Here is a 25903-nt window from a genome sequence, read left to right as displayed (position 1 = left end):
TGCCCGCGCCTCTTTCTTCCCGGGGGCATCGAGGAAAGCCTGGGCCACGGGGGCAAAGGAGCGCATGCGCGCCACGCACCTGGACGTTCACGCGGGAAGCGTTCTCCAGCTGGGCCTTCAGAATGTTACACTTCACGTGATCTGCCACAGGGGAAGGCAGGAGCGGGGTCTGGAGAGTTTTCTCAGAGACTTTCTTTTCTTCAGCCTGAGACAAACCAAAATACGAACAACAGACTGTAAACGAGGAGGAAAGAAAACGCGTACGCTCACTCTTCCCAACTCTCGAGACTGCAGGTAACACACAGACCTAAATACACGATGAGGGCGTCACCAACTCCTTGTATTTTTACCAGCGCTTTACTGTTTGCACAGGATTCACAGGCACATCATCTTGTGCTCTCACGAAGTAGGGGGCGGACCTATCAGAAGTGGGGGTAACGGTTCAAAGAGAGGAAGGAGGCTATTCCAGAATCACGTAGCCAGGGCCAGTGGCGGAACCAGGATCCGGGTTTTGTTTCCTACAGCCCAGGCCGGTGCTATTTGCCGCACAACTGCTCCCTTCCACAGAAAGATTCAATTCTGTGACGTGTTGGGTCAAGGGACAGTGTGCATAATATTCATTGGTAAATTGTGACTTTCAACAAGCAATTTGTATCCATGTTACTTTACTGTAGAGTGTCTTGGACTCCAGTAATTTGGCCCCACTTTCACTATTTTTGCCACATCCCATGTATTCACTGAACATGTCCCTATACTTCATGTGATCCAGTTGAGGTGGATTATCCAGGACTACCTATTTGAACTCTGTCCAGAGCAAAAATCTCTTTTAAATCATAGGTTTTATGACTATTATATAGAATATGCATGAAGATATTTATATACCTATTAAAATGAAAAGTACTCATCCATGTGTATAACCTGAAATCGTCTTTGATGGTATAGTCACCACATTCGGGGAAGTAATGTCTTATTGTTAACCATGCCTATTGTGCTTATTGCATATCCCAATGCTATTATAGTGCCTGGCACACAGTAGGTATCTAATAAATACTGCTGAAGAAGATTATGATGATATACAGTTATTATTAGAAGAGACATGTATTTAATAAGAAAGGCAAGACCATATGATTGTTAGAAGTCAGTTCAGTAATATCAGGACTAAATGTGGCATGTCAGCCACCATAAACCAGGACAAGAATAAATGTTCCAAAGCCCTCAAGTTCTTCAAGTTCCAAAATTAATCTTATTCACTAATTCAAAAGTCCTATTGAACACCTTGGTATACACAGTAGGAATATTATGAAAGCCACAGAGGAAGTATAAGGCAATTGGCTGGCTGACATTATTTAATAAAGAAAAGAGGACATAGTATACAGTTTCCCAGTAGGACCTCCAAACACATAGAGAATCATTTGGTAGAGCAAACAGAACTCACCGATTTTATGTAATAGCAAAATAGGCAGAGACACAAGACCTGGATTTGAATCTCAGCTTTTTCCCTTACTTGCACCATTTTAAAAGAGATGATGATGACAGTGATGATAAAAAGAAAAATAATACCAGTAGCCAACATTTACTGAGATCTTATTATGGGTTAGCCACTGACTATGCATTTCATATGCAAGTCTCACTGAATCATGTCATTTAACCCATTTGGAGGTAGGTACTATCATTATCCCCATTTTATAGATGAGAAAAACATAACAGAGAGATGGGAAGTCACTTGTCTCGGGTCACACAGGAAGAAGCAGAAGAACCAAGATTCCCACCCAAGAATAGTGACTTTTATTAACTCCAAAGCCAGAGCTCTTTTTTTTTTTGAAACAGAGTCTCGCTCTGCTGCCCCAGGTAGAGTGCAGTGGCATTATCAGATAGCTCACTGCAACCTCAAACTTACAGGCTCAACCGATCCTCCTGTCTCAGCCTCCTGAGTAGCCAGGCCTACAGGCATGTGCCACAATGCCCAGTTAATTTCTCTGCTTTTTTTTTTTTCAGTAGAGATGGGGTCTCCCTCAGGCTGGTTTGGAACTTCTGAGCTCAAGCGATCCTCCCACTTCAGCCTCCCAGAGTCCTAAGATTACAGGCGTGAGCCCAGAACTCTTGACTACTCAGCCATGCTAGCTCCCCCAATCCTAGTTTCTTTCCTCATAAGGTTGTTATGATGAACAAATGAGAAAAAATGATATTAGCAGCACTTTCATGTTAGATTCATGTTAGAAAAGAAGATATAACAACAACAACAACAAAAAGCATTGGATGCAAGGACACTAATGATCAATCCTGAGCCATCAAGTTGGATTTAAAGAAAACTGGCTCATTTGATTGGAGTCATTACCCAGAGGGACTTAGCATTCTCCTTTAAGCAAACAAGTATCATTTATTTTGAAAGGTTAAGTTTACAGTATACCCTTAAGATAATTTATCCTGTGTTTGCAAATCCTGTTACATTATGAAAATTGATGGATGTTTTCACTGGTGTATGAAAAGATAATTTTTTAATTAGATTTACTTTTTTTGAATGGCATGCTGGGATATAAGAATTAAATTGGTTATGAAGCCCATTTGAGTCTTGTGACAGTTGCTTAAGGGGATGTAGTTATATTGACAGTAATGACCTAAGACCTACTTTAAAAAATGGAATGCTGCTAAAATAAGAAAAGGATGAGAATCTATCATTGATGTTCCTCTTGAATTTACTAATTCTAAACTGCTTTTTTTGGCCATAAAACTCAAGCTGGCATGTTCTTTTTCTATCTGGACATAGCAACCATGGTAATGTTCCTCTGTATGAATGGACTCAGGTGAAGGCCAATATAAACTTTGGAAAATTTTTGCATCATTATATGAATTTGTTTGTGTAAAAGGCATCTCTTTGGGAGATAAACATCTGGCTTGTAAGACCATAATTCCAGCCTGGAGGATGGCTCCAGGAACATTGTGCTTTCCCTCTTTAGCATGACCATATTTTATATTTTACATTCAATCAATTTGAATTGTGTAAAGATACTTTATAGTTCAACATTGGAATGCAGATTTCAAGACATAGAAAAGAATGACAATTGGGCTTTGATATTATTGTAGTATTATAGTTAGAAACAGTCCATCTGTTTGGGGATATATCATTTGGGGATAAGAAATGATCAGATGCATGTTTAAATTATTCACACAAATTGTTTGTACATCTGAAATCTGATGAGATTTAAATTCCTGTGATAATTTTGGTTACAACTTTGGAACTGGGCAGTGAAAATTATTTCTCACCATTCAGTCCAGAACAGGAAGTTATCCAGACCTGAGAAGAATTAGAGGATTCTTGATCCTTGAGGCGGGGAAAAAACCTTAAAAGCCATCCAAGCCAGTGGTTTCCAATTGTGGTGTCATGATTAGAAGTGAGGTCTGTGGCAAGTAATATTTTATTCATGATAAAGAATCATAGTGTGAAGTAATATGTTTTGCTTATGTGTTAGAACAAAAAGTTAACTGCGTAGTCACATCACTCTAGCTTCCTGGCTTACTGATGCATTTCTTTTAGTGGAGGGGAGGTATAGCTTGAGCTCTAGGGACATGCCAGTAATCCATAGGTGTCTCAGGTATGCCTTACCCAGAGAAGCCACTATTCTCAATGTCCCAGCAATAGTCATGGCAACTACAAATTACTATAGCACTTGTGAGTTCTGTGCTGCACTACATGCTGTATTTCCTTGCAAAGTATTTTGAGATTTTGTCAAACTCTGGGTAAGCACCCATTAAAACCATTTATCATGTGTACTGTAGAAGAAAAATTGAAAAGCAAGAGATTAAGAGAAAGAAGACCAGTCGGGGGCATGTGATGAATTGGGTTCAATCCTCAGCATCCAGTGCAGGCCTGCTCAATAAGGATTTGTTTGGAGCGAATGTAAGTGCCACCTATTCTTTCCAGCCAGCCATCAGGGAGGGTGATGTGGAAGCACAAGTGGGTGAGCAGGGCTTTTAAGGTTAAACCTGAAGGCGAGGCCATCAGTGATCAAAGGGCCTGTGGGCTGCCCTGCGGAGGGATTGTCGGGGGTAGGGGGGACAGGTGGGAGGCGGAGGGAAGGCATGAGACACAACCTTCCAAGGCTTTGCAGGTTAGGAGGGGGAGATTCCCAAGCCAGTTCTTCCAGATTCTTCCTATTCCCTCTCATACAGGGACAAAGCTAAGCATTAGGGTAGAAGAAATGACCCATGAGTGAACAAGACTATTCCTTTGGGGATTTTTAAAATTAAAATATGTGTACAAGAGTGGTTCCCACCTAGGCCAATTTTGTTCTTTAGGGGGAGCATTTGGCAATGTCTGGAGAGGTTTTTGGTTGTCACAACTGGATGGGGGTCGCCACTGGCATCTAGTGGGTTGTGGCTGAGAAACATCCCACAATGCACAGGACGGCCCCCATAACGAAGGGTTATCAGGCCAAAATGTCACTAGTGCCGAAGTTGAGAATAGAAATAGAAAGCAAAGAAGCATGTTGAAGTGCAAAAGGCACTGGATTGGGGAGCCAGAGGCGCAGGGTTCAGCCCCTGAATCCATGGCTGTGCAACCTTGAGAAGCCATTTCCCTTCCTCTGGTCTCCGATGCTGAGAAGGCTGAATGCAGCACCGGCATTTACAGTTCTAAGACAAATTTTGGCTTCTACGAGGCTGCCCATTTGGATGTAAGAATAGCTTTAGTCAAAAGGGAGCTTACTCCTGCCCTCTCTCCCTCCCTGTCTGTTTTAATCCCTCCCTTCCTCCATCTGCAAGTGGTTATTGAACGCCTACTAGATGCCAGGCACTATTGAAGGGGACAGGGGGTAAAAATGGCAAGAGGTAAACACGGGTGCTCCCTCGTGGAGCTTTCAGTCTAGAAGGAGGGAGAGCAACTCACAGGCAGATTTGGCCTGTTGGCCAAAACACCAAGGGCAATGCCTAATGCTATAATTCACCCAAAAGGAAGGTCAGTAAATGTTTGTTCCTGAGGGACAGCCTGAGCAGAAATGTCAGGAGAGATGGAGTAGAAATCCCTCCAAGGCAAAGGCACATGGTTTCGGGGCAGGCAGGCCAGGGTCATGATCAGAGGTTTGACGCAAGCGCCAAGCCCATGCTCACGGCAGAGCCCCGGCCCTGGGCACCTTGTTTATGTTGATGTGCAGAGGCGGCCAGGGTCCAGCAGCCTTCACGGTGTCCAGTTCCAACTTCTTTAGATGGGCAGCGGCTTCACTGTACAAGGCAGGTGTTCCTGGACTCCGTTCTACAAAGTGGCCAGGGGAATGAATAAGGAAAGGTTGAAAGAACAGAAAGGTACAGAGGAAAGGGGACACTTGCAGAGCCCAACTCCCTGCACCCTCTCTGCCTGCCTCCTTCTCCTCCAGCAGTTCACATGCCTTGAGTATGCATTAGCTGAGGTCAAGGTTTCAGGCCTAATTCCCCCACTTCTGAGCTGGATGGCTCTGGGTAAGTTGCTTTATCTCTCTGAGCCATTTTAAAATGAAAATAAAATTACTTACCTTGCAGGGTTTCTGTGACTACTAAATGAGGTCATTCATGTACAAGTGCTTTAAAAATGGAAAAGCACTATGCGAATTGGAAAGATTAGTTCTTGGGCTAACCAGCATAAAATATGCCTTTAAAAGCCATGTTATGTTTCTAAAATCAAATCCATCGATTTTGATTTTTGTACTGCTTTGGATTAGTTTGCTACTACTTCTCCCTCTAGTTTGAATTTATTCATTAACACATTAAATATTCATTAAATATTAAATATTCATTACATATTAAAACTTATACCAAATATTGTTAGCAATTGAGATCTGGGAGCTGGAATAAAGGTGAATGATACAACATTCTAGTCTAATGCGGGAGACAGATGCATGTACAGATATTCCAAAGAAGAGTGATAAAAGATTTATTTAACTGCTATTGCTATAGGAGCAAGAGGGAAGGCACGCCAGCCATATGGGGAAGGGGTGTTAGAAAACGTTTCACTGACAAGGTAACATTTGAGCGGGTTCCTGAGGGATGTGTAGGAGTTCCCTAGGGTGGAGAAAAGGATTCCAGGCAGATGCAAAGGACAGAGCTGGGACCTGGCAGAGTAGGTGCTGAGAGGAGAGTAGTTCTGTGTAGCTAAAGTGTAGGGAGAAGTCAGGGAGAGGCTGGAGACCTTGGCAGGGGCCAGGCTGTGAAGATCTGTGTGTGGACCTGGCTCAAAAATGTGGGCTTTATCCCAGGACAGTGAGGAGCTATTGAAAGGTCTTAAGGCACTTGGTCAGAGCTATCTGGTGAGAGCTATGCCTTTGGCAGCTACTATATGGAGACTGCACTGGAGGGAGTGACGCTTAGGAGGCTGTTACATTTACGCAGCTACAAAAAGATAAGGCAGGCACTTGGGCAAGGGCAGTGTGGACAGTGATGAGGGGACAGAGTTCTGACTCTTCAATACCAAGTGGGGGATGAGTTCCCATTTCCGGCTCAGCCAACCCAGATTTGTTCCCCGTGGCATACAGGTGAAGGCTGAATGGTCATCCTGTTTCACCAGCTCACAGCCTCATGCAGTGTCAGAGCTGGGAGGTTCCTTGGCGAGCATCTCAACGCCCTCTACCCCATTTCATGGATGAGAAAACCAAGGATGGGAAAGGGGACTCGACTCAACAGCGAGAACTAGAATCGAGGCTTCTTGACTCTTGCCTCTGCCTCAATGCTTTTCCAGCCACATTTGATAAAGAGCCAGTTCTTCCCCTGAGAGATGGATACTTTGATAAAACATTAATAAAAGTGAGTTGCTAGAAAAATAAAATAACAGGCATACAACATCTAAGCCCATATTTTTTATTAGATTTAACAGGCATAAAATCATTCTATCATATTGCTAAAAATATTTCTATAATAACTGCTTACTCTCTATTTCTGTAAGTTCTCTTGCTGGGACCTGTAACAGAGGGCAGACTGGATCTACCTGACACCACCTTGCTCTCAGAAGTGGGATATCAGAAATGGGATGGAATGGGTTTTTCTGTAATGAAGAAAGTAGAAATCCCAGCCCCCACCTCACTACCTTCTTTCTCGTTTCCATAGCTTGAGCTGTGCTGGGGGATGCACAAGCAGAGAACTGCTAAGAAATGAGGTGGAGAGAGAAGTGGTACCCTGTAATGGAACTGGCGTTGACGGCTAAGCCATAATCCCTAAATTGCTCCTGCCTGAATGCATAAGGCTCTCCTCCACCGTTGCCCAAACCTGGTAACGCAGTATAACATCATCACCATCATCTGCTGCACTGAAAGTTTCTTTCTCTTTTCTTTTTTTTTTTTTGAGAAGGAAAGAGGATTTTATTAATTTGCCACAAAATGAGGAGGTTGGCAGACTCCCATCTTAAAGTACCAATGTCCTCGAAAGTTTCTGTCTTGAGGGTTCAGGGAAGGCACTTTTGCCCTGCAACATGGCTCCCCCAAATCCCCACTCCGCCTCCCTTCCCCCTCCCCCCCTACTCACTTGTAAGGGACTTGCTGCTGGAGTTCGGGGACCTCAAAGGTCCCTCTTTGTTGTCCAGGGTCAGTGACAGGCCATAGTTGGAGTGGTGTTGGTGCTGGTGTTGGTGCTGGTGCTGGTGGTGATGCCTTCCCAAAGCTTTGGGGGGGAACGGTGTGCCCCCGTTCTCCTCGATGCCAAAAGGCAGCCGGTCCGAAGTGCTGAGCACTGGGGAAGGGAGTGGGTAGCTGTGGAGGGCGACAAAGTCAGGATTTAGAAAAGCAAAATGTCTTGCTATTTCCAGGTGTCCTTTTGAAGACGTTCTTTAGGCATTGAATACCACAAGAAATAAATTCAAAAAGATGGATCCATAGAGTTATTATAAAATATAATACAACTGGCAACAGTGTACTTAAAGAACAAAGTGGAAATTTGTATATATCAGAGACTTTAAACCTTGTACCTTAAAAAATTCTTAACTTTGAAATATAGAATCATTTTTATTTTTTTAAAAAGACATTCTCTAAATGGGAGGGAGAAATAAAAACAATAATAAAAAAATTGTCAATTATCCTATGACAAGATTATGATGCAAACTAGAAGTCTTAGGGTCACTTTCTCTTCCACTCTGTCACCCCCAAATGCAGACAGCCCCTGTTAATGTCACTGCTACAACATCTTTTAACTCCAATGGCTTCTCTCCTTTCTTACCAATATTACCTGTTCGAAGCCCATGTCATCTCCCACCTAGACCCTTGTAACAGTATTCTGACCAACGCTCTACTTGCTCCTTCAGCTCATCCTCTGCAGAGTAGCTGCCAGGGTGCTGCTGCTGTAATTACATTCTGGGCCAAGGAGTGTGAATACATCTCCATTTCTATTAATTCTTAACCATTTTAAGACAGAAATCCCTTTAGAAATCTGATGAATACCGTGGCCCATTCCTACAGAAAAAGGCACCAAGATGTGCAACATTCCAAGCTCGCACAATTCCAGTCCCTCTCCAGCCTCTCTGCAGATTGATGTTAAGAGCCATGGCTTGCAGAATAAAAGCCACCAACCACAATACGGCACTCCCAGCTGCCCATTATCTTGTCTCATTCTCTTTTCAGCTTCATCTCCTGCTGTATCTTTCTCTACACATGAACTCCTTCTCATACTGATGCCTTTTACTTCTTTCTGCTCCCTGGAATCCTTCCTTACCTCTAAACCCAGTGAAAACACCCCTTCCTCCAGGAAGACTTCCAGCCTTTAAGGCCCAGATACAGGCCCCCTCCTCAAACTCCTAGGCAGGGCTCACCCCTCTTTCTGCTCATTCCCATAATCCAGATATTCACTCTGCCTTCCAAGAGCTCACATCCCAGCGTAGGAAACGCTGTGATTCAGTCTGTCCCAATCATACTGGCACAAACTGCCAGGGGAATGTAGGAGTACAGGCAGTTCATTCTCCAGGGGGTGTTAGGGAAAGAGCATTTGGGGTAGACAGTGAAGGTTTGGTGGACATTCTTGAAAGAGAATCCTCTTACAGGAAACCCATTTCTTGTTGAGTGTTTGGCAGGGGTTGAGGTTTTCAGAAATGGGCCTGAGACTCAAGCCTGGCCAGAGTCCTCCATCCTTCCAGTTAGAGTGACTTGTTACAGCCTGTGATCCAATTAGGGACAATCAAGAGTTTTCCCTGAGATTTCACACATGAAAACTGAAACAAAAAGCGTCTCTCTTTGTTTATGACAGTCAAGCAAGGCCTCACTGGGACCTGTGTGGGCCCTAAGCACTTTTGTCTTGTCCCTTCTCTATAAAAATAAATTAAAAATTATACTTTATGACTGTATAAAAGTAAATATATCAATATCATATATTAAAACATGTTTTTCAACTAAAAGTTCATTTTCTTCTTCTGATTTTAAAAGAAATTACAACATTTTTGTGGGCCCCTGAAAGTATTGGGAGCCCAGGGTACTGCGCCTACTATGCACAACCAGCCAGCTCTGGTTAGAAGGATGATATAGGTCAGGTGTGGTGGCTCAGGCCTGTAATCTCAGCACTCTGGGAGGCCGAGGCAGGAGAATTGTTTGAGCTCAGGAGTTTGAGACCAGCCTGAGCAAGAGCGAGACACCACTACCCCCCCAACCCTATCCCACCCCCCCACCATCTCTGCTAAAAATATAAAAATTAGCTGGGCATCGTGGTGTGCACCTGTAGTCCCAGCTACTCAGGAAGCTGAGGCAGGAGGATTACTTGAGCCCAGGAGTTGGAGACCCTGTCTCTACAAAAAATTTAAAAATTAGCCAGGTGTGGTGGCACATGCCTATAGAACTAGTTACTCAGGAGGCCAAGGTGGGAGGATCATTTGAGCCCCAGAGTTTGGGGTTGCTGTGAGCTATGATTGCTCCACTGTACTCCAGCCTGGTCAACAGAGCCAGACCTGTCTCAGAGAAAAAAAGGATGATATAAGTTGAGGTTGAGTCTATTTGTACCATCTTCCCTGGACATGAAGTATAGTATCTGCGGGAATGAGGCCAACGCACACAGGGAGACAGGATGAGCACAAGTTAAAGGTAGATGGACAGAGAGAAAAAGCCCTAATGGTATAATTTGAGCACTTGGTTCCAGCCACAACTGAAGTAAATGCTTTATTTATTGCTGGAGATAGTTGGATTTCTCCCATTTATATAACCCACATGCTGTAAATCAGGGGCGGTGTGTTATTCTGTTATTGTCTCTTGTGAGCAGAATTTCTTTCAGGTGGAAAAGGCAAAACAGCTGGTACAGGCCTCAAGACTAGTATGAATAAAGGAATTGTGGGTGAAGTGAAAGAACCGGATGTCTGAAGAAGAGAAGTGAGGAAAGAAGCCGGAGCTAGTTACGAGGGGGTCAGTGTGCTGGGTTATCATGGAAAGGGTTTAAGCAGAGGAGTTACGCTTTGGAAGGTTCGTTCTGAGTGCCGTGTGGAGCACTAACTGGTAGGAGTGACACTCCAGGATCTCGGTTGGGAGACTGTCACAGGGTGGGGCCTGGACCAGCCCAGTGTGTGGAGTGAGGTGAGCTGCCCTCTGGGATATTTCTGCAGTTGTGTGAGCAGGGGTTGCAGGCCTGTCACTTGGGGACACCAGGGGAAGGAGGGATTATCGAGTCCTCTGCTGCAGATGCAGGAGATAGTCTCGAAGAAATGGCACTGGTTGTCTCCCACATTGCTCTAAAAGCTGAATCTCTAATCTACCCCAGCTGCCTTCTGGAGACTGTGCTCAAGGACAGTCCTACGTTGTGTGTGCACGTGTAAGAGGCATGATTTTGGCTTCTGGGGATCATGACCCATCCTCACCTCTCCAAACTAAAACCTAACCAGGGTGCCCCTCTCTCCCCATGGAGGCTGCACTGTGGCAGCACACAGTGCACCAGGTTGGAGCTGAAACACCTGGCCTCAGTTCTGCCCCTACCTTGCAAGGAAGCCTCAGGTGTTTGCTCTGGACCTGTTTCCTCACAAGGTGGAGTAGGCAATTTCTGGGTGAACTTCTGGGTCTGAGAATAATCCTTTCTCCCAGTTACTTATCCAGTACTTGCTATGTCTCAAGTACTGTGCTAGCTATTTACATAAAAGATTCCATTTTACAAATGTGAAGACCTTTGCTTGATACATAGGAGGTGCTCCATAAATATTTGAGAGGAGGAAGGAAGGAAGGATTAATGAAGTGTGGAGCTGGGATTTGACAACTCCTCTGTAGACTCCGGAACCTGCTAATGTTATTTTTCCTGTCTCTCAAATATGTTGAAAATAACTTCTGTCCTTAGGAGGTGCAAAGACTGGGAGCTCAGAACAGAGAAAATTCCCTGTTGCCTGGAAGGACCTGAGTCTCATCTTCCACTGCCCTTCCTCCCCACTACGGCCAGCCGCCTACCAAAGGCTATCAAAGCCTATTACAGTGGGCACTGTGATTGCCCAGGCAAGACGGACAAGTCAGAGAAACATGGAAGGTAAGAGAGGGACCGGGGTGGAGGGGATTGGCTGAACTTGAGAATGGGAAAACACAGAGACATGGAGGGAGCAGAAAACTCCAATATTTTCAGCCTAGAGGACTAGGCAAATGGTGTGTCATTAATAGAAAAAAGGAGGTGGAGAATGAGGGCTGCTTTGAGCAGAGAAAATTATGATTGAGCTTCAGATGGTAACAATGAGTGTGAGAATGAACACCCAAAGGGAAAGATGTCTTGTAGCCGAGATCTGGCATACATTCAGGGCTGGAGGTGGAGTTGGAAAGCTTTGAGTAAGAGTTTCTGAGGGATGGCAAATAGATACCGTCTCTCATGCCAACTCCAATTGATTCGCACTCTGCTTGGAGTGCAAGATGGAGAAGGATTCTGAGGTTGTGCCCAGCTCAGGGGGAAAGACTGCTGTGATTGATTAGTGATGTCTGCCACAGACTTGGAATAACACAGTGGTATCATGCATTTGTCTTTCCAAGTTAAAAGTGTGTGGCTTTTAATTTCAAAAACCCAGAGAAAAGAGTTAAACAGTTTATGTGTGTGTGTGTGCGCAGGGAGTGAGAAATTGCATTTAATAACATGTCAAGTAAAATATACATGTGTGAATTTCATCTTAAAGCTACTTAAGGGGGAGACTGAGAAAGAGACAAATGGGAAGAGAAATAGATGAGGGTCAGAGAAGCTGCCTGATGCTGGATGCAGGAATCTGGTCAGGTTAAGGGTCTTTAGAAGAGCAAAGGTTCTTAGGCAGTAGAATGACCTGGGAGCTTTCTCAGCTCAGATGCACGGGGAACCATCCTGAAGATTCTAACATGGAGAAGTTTTGTGGGGTTGTGGGTCCATTAAGGAAATTAATCATGGCATCATGGATTGTTCTGGGCAGAATTCCCAGAGGCGCCATTCACACAAATTCCACTAGGTTGTGCATCTGTCCTGTTCACAGGGACCTCAGAGAAGGTCAAGCCTGCCCCAGAAGGTCCAGCAGCACTCAGGGACCTTGGCTAAGGCCCAGGACATGAGGTCAGCTTCATGCTCACCATCAATAATGAGCGAGGCTCATGAGGTTTCTGGCATTCTGGAAGGGAAGTCTCAAGTCCTCGTTTTCAGAGTGAGTGATAGAGGAGGGGTACATAGGCTCTAGCCTCATCTTCCAAGAGCTTGCTGTTGAAAAGGAATCTGGCCTGGAAGAATGGGCTGCCGTGTGCCCAGTACTGTACTAGGCACTTTAATGTTTAATTTTCAGTTTTTATGCCAGGAAGCTGTTGATGTCTCATTTAACACTGGGGCTTAGCGAAGGTGAATAATGTGCCCTGTAGGTACATGCAAAGTGAGAGTTGAAGTTCATCTGATTTCTTCTCTTCCCTTGTCTTGCGGGAGAGACCTTGTTCCCCATTCTGCCTGCAACTGCAGAGAAGCTGGTGCTCCTACTGGGGCCTGTGTCATAGGGGACTTTATTGGCTATATTAGGGGTGGGCATTGTTCTGCAGAACCAGTGAGGTTGGCGGGGTAAGGGGGTTGTTCTGCCAGCCCTGCCCAATCCCATAGGTACTCCCAGTCACAGCCTCTCTTCTCCCTGACTTGGAATGCCAGACTGCCAAACACATGGTGTTCAATCAAAATGTGTTGCGTACTGAATAATGGTGTCCTCCAGAATCCACCACCAGAATTGTGACCAGTGCAGGGCAGGGATGGAGGGGGAGGGTCCCAAGCTGGAACACAGAGCTATCTCTCAAAAACAAGGCTAAATGAGAGGCTGAGCTCATGCTTATAATCCCAGCACTTTGGGAGGCCAAGGTGGAAGGATCACTTGAGGCCAGGAGTTCAAGACCAAGCTGGGCAATATAGCAAGACCCTGTCTCTACAAAACAAACAAACAAAAAACCCCAACAAAACAAGGCTGAGTGATTGAGTGATCAGGGTGCTCTGAGGGGCCAATCATATACCCTACAGCTCAGCCATATTGTAGGTGACACGGTCTTTCAGGAGAGCCCTGGGTATCTAACTATGGACAAGAAATCATGGAATTTTAGAAATGGAGCCCCCCAGATACCATCCAGTTCAGTGGTTTTAAACCCTGGATAAATATTAAAATCACTAGGAAAACCCTATACACTACTGGATGGAATACAAAACGGCACAGTCAGTTTAGAAAAGAGCCTGGGAGTTCCTGAAAAAGTTAGACATAGAGTTATATGACAGCAATCCTACTCCTAAGTATATGCCCAAGAGAAATGAAAACATGTCCATGCACACACTTGTACATGAATCTTGACAGCAGCATTATTCATAATAGTCAAAAAGGCAGAAACAACCCAAATGTCCATCAACTGATGAATGGATAAACAAAATGTGGTATATCCATACAATAGAACATTCAGTTATAAAAAGGAATGAAATATTGATCCATTCTATGACATAAATGAACCTTGAAAATATGCTACACAAAAGAAGCCAGACACAAAAGGCAAAATATTGTATGATTTCATTTATATGAAATGTTTAGGATAGGCAAATCATAGAAAGTAGATTAGTGGTTACCTAAGACTGGGGAGGATGGGGGGAAATGGAGAGTGACTGCTAATGGGTATGGAGTTTCTTTTAGGAGGGATAGAAAATGTTTTATTTTTTTATTACTTTTTACTAGTCAGGCCTGGTTGTGGGAGGAGACAATGAAAAATGTTTTAAAGTTAGATCGTAGGCCGGGTGCAGTGGCTCACACCTGTAATCCTAGCACTCTGGGAGGCTGAGGCGGGTGGATCATTTGAGCTCAGGAGTTCGAGACCAGCCTGAGCAAGAGCGAGACCCTGTCTCTACTAAAAATAGAAAGAAATTGGCCAGGCGCGGTGGCTCACGCCTGTAATCCTAGCACTCTGGGAGGCAGAGGCAGGTGGATTGCTCGAGGTCAGGAGTTCAAGACCAGCCTCAGCAAGAGCGAGTCTCTACTAAAAATAGAAAGAAATTATCTGGCCAACTAAAATATACATATATAGAAAAAATTAGCCAGGCATGGTGGCGCATGCCTGTAGTCCCAGCTACTGGGGAGGCTGAGGCAGTAGGATCGCTTAAGCCCAGGAGTTTGAGGTTGCTGTGAGCTAGGCTGACGCCACGGCACTCATTCTAGCCTGGGCAACGCAGTGAGACTCTGTCTCAAAAAAAAAAAAAAAAAAATAGAAAGAAATTAGCTGTACAACTAAAAATATATAGAGGAAAAAAGCCAGGCATAGTGGCACATGCTTGTAGTACCAGCTACTCAGGAGGCTGAGGCAGGAGGATTGCTTGAGCCCATGAGTTTGAGGTTGCTATGAGCTATGTTGACGCCACGGCACTCTAGCCTGGGCAACAGAGTAAGACTCTGTCTCAAAACAAAAAAATAAATAATTAAAAAAAAATTAGATTGTAGTGATAGTTACACGAGTTCTTGAAAATACTAAAAACATTACATGGTACAATTTGGTGAATTGTGTGGTATGTGATGTTTATATTAATAAACCTGATAAAAAAAATAACCAGGGGAGATTTTGAAAAATATCAATGCCCAGGCCCTACCCCAGACCAACTGCATCATAATCAAGCACTAAATCCAGTGTGTGCCAGGGCTGGGAACCACTGCCTTGGTCCAACCTCCTCATTTTGCAGATGGGGAGACGCGAGGTGACCAGGTCACACAGCAGGTACCTAGCTGATCCTGGGACACAGTCCAGGACTCCCACCCATCTACTCGCTGCCTCAAGTGCTGCCCATCTGCTGCACCTTCCCATCTGTCTCGGCTTCTATTTAAGGCAGCAAGTGCACTCATCAGGAAAATCCAAGTCCTCCTCAGAACCCCGGCTAAGACAGGCTTGTGTACACATCTTATCTACCCAACTATAGTTAATTCTGTAGGAACAGAGACTCTGGTCTCACGTGTTTTTGTGTTCCCCACTATGCTAAGAAAAGTGCTAAGCACATAGCAGGTGCTCAACTAATACTGGTTAGACTGAGAATAACAAAATATCAGTGCATGCAATAAACATTTAAGGCCAACTCTTGTGCCTGGCACTGTGCTAGGCACAAGGGTAAAGACAAATGAGATGCTGTCTTGGCCTTCGAGGAGCTCACTGCTGCCTTGCTGAGCAGGGGAGGGGTACCCAACCCCACCTGGGGAGGCGACAACAGGGAAGACTTCCTGGGGTGATGATGCTTGAAGTAGGTGATGTCCTGATGGATGGATGAGTGGGCGTGGGCTGGGTGAGGAGCTACACTGGGCATTCAGGCCTGGAGGTAACAATGCACACTAATTGGTGAGAGGGGACTTGCCTGAGCTCAGTGTTGGCATGAGAATGAGCTTCCTGCTTTTATAATTTTATTTTTCACATTTGGATTATGAACTCATCAGGAATTTATGTGTCTTGTGAGGTAAAGTTCTAACTTTTTCTGAAATGCAGAACCAATCGTTCCAACATCACCCTAAGCATAATTCACCCTTGCCCCGGGAACTTGAATGCCATCTTCATATGTGCCAATCACTTTTCTGAGTGCTCTCAGATCTTCTCTATGCTCTCCCCCTGGACCTAATCTGTTTGCAAGGAACTGTACTTCCCAGGCTCCCTGCCCTCCGGCTTCTACATAGATTTGGCCAATGACATGGCTGGAAGGTAGAAAAAGGAGGTAAGTCAGGCTGTATCTCCCCCATTTTTTTGTGCCTCAGGTGATGTTTCCAGTAGCAGGTGTGAGTTCTTTGTGGCTCTGGCTTCCTTGGTCCTGCTCCTGGGTGCTGGAACACTGCCACCTCCCTCTGTCCCTCCAGCTCCAGGAGTGACAAGCAGGTTCTGGTTATTGCTAATTTCTGGGCTGCCTTATTGTCCAATTTAGCTCCTTAGTTCTTTCAGCCTTTGTATAGCCAATTCCTGAATTAAATGTCCTCTGAAAGAAATGCCTAGAGTAGTTTCCATTTTCTTGATTGCCCATGACTGATACACAGTATAAACCTGTGTGTTTCTAGATTCTTTAGTATCTAGATTGTCTAAATTCTGTTGTTTTAATGTATGTTTTTATATCTGATAATACAAATTATATTCCCTTTCCTACATCATTACTTTCTCTTTTATTTTTTTCTTTGCTGTGAAATCATGCACTTAGTCTTCCAGATTAATTACTTTAGAATTCAAGTTAAAAAAATTCCACTGGAATTCTGATTTGGAGCATTAAACATTATGGATTACTTTGAAAGAATGCATTCATAAGGAACACGGTATTTCTCTGTTTATTCAGAGCTTTTAAAATGTTCTTCAGTCAGAATTTTTAACTTTTTCATTAAGGCATGGAACATATATTCTTAACTTTATTCCTAGGTATTTTTCAGTTTTGTCACAACTGAAAAAGGAGACCTCATTAATTATTACCTACCCCCTAATATTTTATGACTATATTACAAAGCTACTGACTTTAGGATATTTCTGCCTCTGGCCACCTTGCTGAATTCTTGTATTAGTTGGAATTCACTTGGATTTTAAGAAGATAATCACATGAATTTTGTTTCTTCCTTTTCAGTAGTTATTCCTTATTTTGTTTTCTTGGCTTATTGCATTGGTAAGGCCTCCAGAATCATACCGAAATTAGCAGTAATCCTTGTCTTATTTCTGAACTTTGTAGGTTACCTAGTGTTTCAACTTTAAATGTTGGTTTCTGACACATTCTAGTTATCAGGTTAGACAGTCCTCCTACTCTTAGCTTACTAAGAATCTTGAAAGATTAGCATGACTTCTTCTGAGCAAATCTGTGCTGTTCCCAAGTGAACACTACTTCCTTTCCTGAGTGCTTAAAAAAGACTCTGTTCTCAAACTTTCCTCAATATCACCATCTAGCTTTTCAGCCTAGTTTTTGGAATTCATTTTCCAAGAAACTGTATGGCACTTCCCTGTCTGCTCCTCTGGCATTTTCCCAAGGCTCCCTACTTTTTCAAAGGGTATTGATGCTGACTCAGAATGACAAGTACAAATTTCCTCAGTACTCTGGGAGGCCATTTTTCTGAGCCTAAAGTTGAACTAATCACAAAGCAGCAAAATCTTTCCTGACGATTCTCTCTTGTTTTAGACTTCAGTTTTCCCTCTGTTTGTTCTCATCACCTTCTGCAGTTAGTATATTGACTGCCTTCCTTGTTGAAAAAGAGAAAAGAAAGACAGAAGTTGAATAGCTCTGTTTCTTCCTGTTAATCTCACATATCATCCTCAAGAATGGCTGTTATTAAATTGTTCATCTTTTTGCACCAACCAAAGTGTGCATCTACAAAACTTGACGGCTCTTTAAAAAAAAAAGTTCTGTGCTCCTTTGTTTTTTAAGTTCTACCTCCCTTCTCTTTAAAATACTGTTTTAAATTGTGGGTTTATCAAGAAGCTCTTGGAAGCCCTTCTCTTTCAGGTAATCTATGCTATATTCATAGCCCATATGAAAAAGATTCCCTTTCAGGTCTGTCTTTTCTTTGACATTTTGAAATTGGATTTTCTAAAGATTAGAATACATGGAGGAGTAAATCCTGAATTTCGCTCATTTCATATTAAGGAGTCCAAGATAGTAGCCTTACTTTCTTCCAAGGATCTTGTCACTTACACATTTCCAACCTGGTCTTCCTTGCTGACCAGAATTCTAACGAGTTAATACCTGCAGTGTTTCTTCTACCTTCCAAACAACCAAATCATCAGGCAGAAAGGCCAAGAAAGCAACAGATTCTCTGCTTTTAGCAGAATGCCAATGTCTGGATGGCCAAGAAGTCCCCCATAGATACTGTGCCAGCTTGATGTCTCTCTTAGGAAAACACAACGAACCTCCCCTCTCCAGAGGCCCTGGCATCTTGTTTGGATTGCTCACTGCACACTTACCATGTGTTGCCTGTACTTAGACTCTTTCACCTATTCATGTCTTGTGTCTGAACTCCAAGGTGGGGTTCCTGGAGGCGGGATCAGCATCTATTTAGCCCACACAGTAGGCCCAGGCAGCATATACGTTCTCCAAACACCTGCCAGAGGAGCTGGTTGGGACAAACTGGTTCCTGTTTTACTTGGAGCCTATGTGGGGACAATTCCATATTCCTAATCAGAACTAAAGCATCTGCGAGATGCTTCCCAGCTGATAAACCACAGAAAGGCTGCAAGGGGGGCTGAGCCATTTATTCTCCCAGTCCTTGGAGTAAGCAGACAGGACTTGGGGAGCCTGGAGCCTCAAGCCGCCTTGTCTGCTCACCCTGGTGTGCTATACAAATACATCACTTCCTATGTGTGCCAAGGACAAGAAAGAGTCTGGAAGCATTGCCACCAGTCCATACCCAGTCCATTTGCCCAGAACTGTGTGTGGCTCTCCACCTGCCACTCTCTTAGCAGAATCCACTCAAGTACCCTGTTTTTACAGCAGATGGTGTCAGCCAGAATCACACCTCCTAACTGAACACTGGTGCATTAATCATGCTCTTTAAATATTCACAGAGGGGGGGAAAAAAAAACACTAACATTTTGGAGTGCCCAGCGCTGTACCATCAGCTAATTTATTTAATCTGCCAACAACCATGTGAAGAAAGGTTATTATTATCCTTATTTTATATATAAGGAAAGAAGAACAGAAAGACTAAGTAACTTTCCCAAAGTCACACAGCTAGCAAAGGCACAGCTGGGGTCTGAATCCAGGCAACCTGACCCTAGAGCCCTGGGCTCTCTTAAATGCCAAGCAACACTGCTTTGCCGTTTGGATGAAAGAAGCAGTCTAATGACAAGAAAAGGAATGCTGGTTGGCATTTAGCTTTGGCTTTGCTGCTGTTTGGCTATGTGACCTTAGGTAACTCACTTCACTTATCTGGGCTGCAGACACTGCATTTTTTGGACAGTAAGCATTTATATATTCCAGGAACTACAGCTCAATGATATAATTTGATCTGTGCAATGTCCAACTGAAAGATGAGAGAAAGTACATTTATTCATCCTGGTTTCCAAGATACCTGTCACTTATTTCAATTTTAATTTAGTAGAGACTAAACAGACCAACTTACTATTACAAGTTCTTATTGAATTTAGTGCAAGCATACCATTTGGCAGTAAGTAGAGTATATAATTGGAAAACTGTACTTTTTTCATAATGGGTTTGAGAAGAAAATTGTATCAACATCTTAGAAATGTGACACATTATGAATGTTAGTTCATTAATTAGGGATGATTTCTTACAGTAACTTGGTGGTTTTATTTTTTAAAAAAGACTAGAGAGAAATATGACTCTAAGTACCTTTTGTCTGAAAAGGTCAAAATTACTTTTTTTTTTTTTTTTTGGCATGGTTTAGATTCCTTTGTATAGACTGCTAATTGGCAGGAAGATTTTCCAATTTGTATTTCTTTCAAGAAATTTTCCAAGCAATCCACTTTCCCAGCAATGCTAGTGTTTGCTAGGTGACAGAGGAAGCCATACTAGATTGGGAGCTTTGGTTCTGATGAGTTTACCAGCTACCTGGGGCCAAAGAGGATGTCTTCTTCAACATACCAGTACTTGGCACAGTGTAGAAGCATAGCAGATATTGGCTTAATGAATTAGTTTTAGTACATTCAGTTTTAATTCTCCTTAGGTAATTTATCAAATAACTATTCATAAAAGTTGCACTTTGGTCATGGATTCCCTAGTTGTTTCTTACTACATCATTTAGTCTCTGCAAAACTGTAGTGACATATTCCACATCCTAAAGAGCGATGACAGCCTTTAGGGTTCAATAGTGCCCGGGCCTCTGTCCTTCGTGAGCTAGGGTAGGATATGTGCCTCCATTACTGAGTCTGGAATTTTCCTTTGGTGAACTGCTATCAAATGATTCCAATGAATGGCTATAAGCAGGTCTTAAAACTTTTCTGCCAGGAAGGCCATTTGTCTTGATGTTATTCTTGCTAAGTTTTATGATGGCTTTCTCGTTGTGTGTGTCGGCATGGGTGTGTGTGTGTGTGTATGTGTGTGCACACATGTGTGCCACCGAGGTGCTGAGAGGCTGTGAGGAGGGGCTGTACAATTTTGTGGTGAGACCTGGGATATTAATAATTTCAGATCAATTTCAGGATCTGAGGCTACAGACTTACTATTCCATAAGTTCATTTTTGCTCAGAGGGTCATGACTAAGAGATTATTCAATCTTTTTCCTGCCTTAAAAAAGAAAAAAAAGACACAAATATAATTGTTTTCCTTTACAGTACTTACTTCTAATAAGTGTAACAGTGCTTTCCTTTCCAAGTTTTTACAGATGTTTTTTACCTCTCATTTCCGTGTCCCAGTGCCCTCAGTTTTTCCTGTAAATGAAGATGCATTTTTCTTTTTTCAGGTGGGCAACAGCATTGACAGTCTTGCCCCCAACCACTGCTTTAAATGCATCCCCAGATGGTATCCTATGGGAGCCTTCAAGGAGCAGTGGGACAAAATAATCATTGTCATGAAAGCTGAGTGTGTAAAATAATGTCTAAACAGCCATATTCTTTATCAAACTTTGTGCCCTGAGAGAGCTCTGGAAGACTCAGGCATGAGCTGGGAGTGTTATTTTTCCACTCCCCAGACGCCATCCAACTCACTGAATGAACGAAATTAAAACATTATTCATTCCAGAATGTAGTTTAGGTTAGATGAATAAAATGCATAATCTGTTAAGAGTAGGTTTTAGACACTCTAATTGCATCAGATACCGGTGTGAGCTGGAGTTGGAGCTGAAAACTGGGTGTGTGTTTCTGGGGTGATAGAGATGAGGATTAATTTATTTTGGTATTCATTAGTGCTTAAAAATCTCCTCAAATGATCCTCTCTCTGTCCCCCAATTCTTTTAGGTTTCTCAGAAGCTTCTATTCTAAACATCCTTACTTAGCCTCTGGGGCCATACACTGGGCCTAATTTTAAGGACTTGTTGGTTTAATTGCCTTTAATATAGATAATGTCCATTATTCAGCCATGAAATGAAGCTGGTGGAGCCATTAGCATAGCAACTCCTCTGCTTTAGAGGCCTCAGCTGCAGAAAGTGGATGTTTAAACCACTCACCATTCAGGAGGGGGTGATTAGGTAGGTTTCTGCGGCTTTCTTACAACATGAGCCTACGGGGATGTTCCTCTAATTATTGTAACCCTTCTCAGTGGATCGCCTAGGCTATAGCAGTTTTGGTATTTTAAATTCTCCAGCCTTTCCTCCAGTAAAACCACAGGTGACTCTTGGGATGTGTCTATGATTTTAGATCCAATATATTAGAACTTTAATTGTAACCAAAAGGAAATCTGTCCTTCCTTGGTCCAATGCACCAGGGAAATTCACCATATCTGAGTGGGTATTTAGGAAATCTGAGTGGACAGTTCTCAATAAACTCCCAGACAGGAAAGAAGACAGATTTTAGAAATCTCAGGATCTGGAATAATTTGAAAAAACAAAACAATTCCTTTATTCTGGCTATTTCACTGTTGCCCAGTATGCCCTTTTCAGCTCTCCAGGGTGGTATCATGCCTATGGTTACCTAAACTTCTGGCAATCTACATTCAAAAAATGTCTGGTAAATATCAACTCTTCCCAGCCTTCCCTTACTTTGCTAATATTAATATAAATGCTAAGATGACACAGTTAATTGTACTACATCAGCTTGATCTTTATTAAAGAGCATGACTCAAGAATAGGGGTTTCAGACGGTTCACAGAAAACAAATAAATGGCATTCAGAAAGATGAAAAGGTGTGCAGCCTTGCTCAGAGAGAAATGTAATTAAAATGGAAATTCTGGGTTTTACCCATCAGACAAACAAAAGTTAAAAAAAAAAAAAAGCTAGCAAAGGCTGTGAGCTTGCTTCCTGTGAGGTCAAAGAGGCATTGTCATAATTGCTGGGGGGTGTGTGTGTGTGAGAGAGAGTCAGGAATGTAAATAGAGTATCTCTGGAGGGAAATTTGGTTAGGCAATATCCAAATTACATACGCACAGACCTTTTGACCTAGTGATTCTAATTCTAGGGAATGTATTCCACAGATTTGTTCAGGTGCACAAATAGAATGTTCAAGAATGGCAGCACACTTATAACTTCAGGGAGTTGATGCAGCTTAAATGTCCATCAATATTGATTGGTTAAATAAATATATGTGCTTGTTTATATGCAGAATAGCTCTAGATTGACAGAAGAAATGCTAACAATGTTTGCCTTGGGAGAGAATTAGGGAATAAGAAGATAGAAAGGAAAAGTAACTTTTAGTTTGAATTTTTACCACTATCTGTATTACCTATTTAAAAAACCTAACCAAAAACACAGTGGTTCCTTTTATTACTATCTTTCTACTCAGTCTCCTAATAGTTAAAAGCTTCCTCTGCTTCCTCTAAGATGAAATCCCAAATTAGACAAGTTGGGAACCAAGCAGATGCTCTGTTTCAATTCGCCAAACTTTCGAATCCCAATTGTACCAGCAGAATGGATTCTCGGCAGTCTCACCAATTCCTTACTCGGTGCCAATTCTGCCGTTTGCAGATGGGAAAGCATTGTCTACAGTCCACCCGAACAGTTATTTCCTAGTATTCTCAGACAGAAATACCATTTCTATCTCTTTTTATTCCCTTTCAAAAGATTCCCATGGTGTTTCTGCTCTTAGTTTGTTAGGGTTTCAAAGAGCCATTTCTTTATGTATTGTGTTAACCCTCTTACATCTGATCTTTCCTTTGGAACCAAACATCCTTTTCCATTGCTAAATTTAGAATGTACATCTTAAGCCATCAACCTATGAGATAGACCATTTCTTGAGCTAGACTTTGAATCTCCTTGGCCTGTTTCTATCCATATGGACAGCTAAGGCCTTACATCTCAAAAACCACCAAAAATTCTTACCAGTTAGCATCAAACACTGGCAAAGTGCCTTTTGTACATAATGCCATTTAATTCCCTAAACAGTGAGATATTGGTAAATTCCATTTGGGGATGCTGAAAATGAGGCATACGGAAGAAATTGGCCATAAGTCACACAGCTAGTAAGTAGCAAAGCTGGGATTCAAACTGTGAGATTCCAAAGCTTCCACATTTCACCTGGTCAGAGAACTATGGGGCTCTTGCCCTCAACATCAGACCACCAGACTGTGGACTCCCTAATCCTCCTCTCATCTGGCTGGCAATGTCCTGCTGTTTTGCTTCTGCAAACTTCCACCTGCTTCCCCACTATGGGCTGTAACCTTGTTATTAAGGTATGGCACAATACCTTAAATTGTATTATATATGAAAGACACTCAGGCCAGTGTGTGCACATACCCTATCTCCTCCAGTAGCTGCAATTCACTAGTGCTTTGTTTCTGGAGTGAGGAGGGCAGAACAATGACATAAACTTGGTTTGATAGGTTGGCGGGGGCGGGGGGCACATTTAAGCATGAAATTAAAGCCATATAAGAAATCACAAGAATTCTCACATTTCTTCTGCTTTACTTTGGGCCTAAAAAGTGCAAGACTACACTGAGCAGACAGATGGAGCTACTTATTATGCTGCCCCATCCATTTACTTAACATCACAGAGCTGGCCTCTGACGAGTTAAAAGTGAACTGCTAAAGCACGGACGGACATAACCAGATACACAGCTTTCCTTTTCCAAAGTGAGGTCCTGCCCGCCCCCCCCCCCACCTTGGGCTTTCTGCGGATGACTGTTAAAAAAATGCAGGTTCTTAGGTCTCACCCCTGACCACTCAGAGCCCAGCAACCCACACTTTGAATAATCTATCCAAGTCATTCTTTGCCTCCCTAACTTTGGGAGAAGTGGGCCTATTGGAGAATTATTGAGGATTTCTTTTTCTAAGGTTTAGCTGAATGTCAATTTCACATTTGTTTGCCTTTCACATACCCCAAGGGCCTCTTAAAATGTGCTGTTTTTTATGTGCACGGGACTTTCCTTTAATAACAGCACCTTGGCCAGGTGCAGTGGCTCACACCTGTAATCCTAGCACTCTGGGAGGCCGAGGCGGGTGGATCGCTTGAGGTCAGGAGTTCGAGACCAGCCTGAGCAAGAGCGAGACCCTGTCTCTACTAAAAATAGAAACAAAATTAGCTGGCCAACTAAAATATATATAGAAAAAATTAGCCGGGCATGGTGGCGCATGCCTGTAGTCCCAGCTACTGGGGAGGCTGAGGCAGTAGGATCGCTTAAGCCCAGGAGTTTGAGGTTGCTGTGAGCTAGGCTGACGCCATGGCACTCACTTTAGCCAGGGCAACAAAGTGACACTCTGTCTCAAAATAAAATAACAGCACCTTGCTTTTTCCCTCTCTGTGCCCTCGTGCCTCGCCTCTGCACCTGTCTGTTGCCTCCTGTAGTGAGATGGTGGAGGAGAATTATCCTAGGCCAATTTCGGGCATTTACCTGGTATATGTGGAAGACTTGGTTGGCCAGGGAATTGACTTAGAGCTCTAAGTTTGAGAAACATTGATCTGAAGAGATCAATATGGCTGCTCAGAGAGTTCTTTGATGAGCTCAGATTTTAAAGGACTAGTTAAAAGCTGCAGAGTCAAGGGCAACAAAAAGGCTCTGTCATTAGTTTGTGTTCAGAGGACCCAGGAGGCTGGAGCCACTGACCTGGAAGGTGGTGCAATATTAACAGGCAAGAAAGACAAAGAGGAGCTCCCACAGTGTCTGTACTCCTCCATCTTTGCCACTAAGGAGCACCATCTTCAGTATAGAAACAGCAGGCCAAGAAATGAAATAGCCCAGAGGGCTTTGAAGGTCAAGGTAATTACCTGGCAGGATTTGAAGGCTTCCAGCCCACACAAATCCCATCACTCTGACGACACTGTCAACTCACTGTTAGATGTTCTGAGGGACTGCAGTAACATGAATGGATGAGAGAAGGCCAGCAAATATCCAAGTTTCAAAAATGTGAAAAGTTAATTCCATTAGTTATGCAACAGTGAGCTTGGTTTTACTGGCAAGTTATACTCCAGAAGAAATGATTAGTTTGTGAGCTCTTCGGAAGGAAGCAGTACAGTGGATCATCTCCGATGAGGAGTGGTTCCCTGAGAACAAATAATGCCCAATCTCTGCTCCTTTGAACATGGGACTGTTGTTGAATGATGCCTGCATGGATGGGTTTCTGAGACTGGGGTGGGAGTGGGGAGGTGTGGAGAGGGTTACTGGACCGCTGGGGGGGTGTGTTTGGGGAGGAGGTAAACAGGATTATCAGATCATAGGTGATGGACAAGGTTGCCAGCCACTGGAATGTGGGGAGGTGTGGACAGTTACTAGATCACAGGTGCTGGTGATGGTGATGGAGGGGATATAGTTACTAGGCCACTGATGGGGTTGCATGGACAGTTAACTAACTACTGGTGGTGGCACTGATGATGGTAACAGAGGTAAACAGGGTTACTAGATGGCTGGAGGGGGTGGTTGGCTTTCTAGTTCATAACTAGATTTCAGTGTAGAAAGCTGTTCAACAGGATTTAAATCTCATGGAGGTATGGACCAACAGGGTCACAAATGGTGGAATGATTAGCAATGAGAGGCCACA

The 25903-nt window shown here is 43.2% G+C and overlaps 1 protein-coding gene across 2 annotated transcripts in view; it reads right to left on the bottom strand.

Annotated features, from left to right (window-relative positions):
* EPB41L4B (erythrocyte membrane protein band 4.1 like 4B) overlaps nucleotides 1–25903 on the bottom strand; it is a 131870-nt gene that overhangs the window by 32744 nt on the left and 73223 nt on the right. For both annotated transcript variants that reach the window (XM_045562540.1, XM_045562539.1), the window contains exons 16-18: nucleotides 7480–7703; nucleotides 5127–5245; nucleotides 80–205 (exon numbers count right to left, since the gene is read on the bottom strand). In XM_045562540.1, the coding sequence (XP_045418496.1) occupies nucleotides 80–205; nucleotides 5127–5245; nucleotides 7480–7703 (469 nt within the window). The remainder of the gene's footprint in view (nucleotides 1–79; nucleotides 206–5126; nucleotides 5246–7479; nucleotides 7704–25903) is intronic.

The sequence above is a fragment of the Lemur catta genome, chromosome 10 (assembly GCF_020740605.2).
Source record: "Lemur catta isolate mLemCat1 chromosome 10, mLemCat1.pri, whole genome shotgun sequence".
In the NCBI taxonomy this organism is placed as follows: domain Eukaryota; kingdom Metazoa; phylum Chordata; class Mammalia; order Primates; family Lemuridae; genus Lemur; species Lemur catta.
The sequence above is the reverse complement of the archived record's forward strand: the minus strand, read 5'-3'. Positions and strand labels throughout refer to the sequence as shown.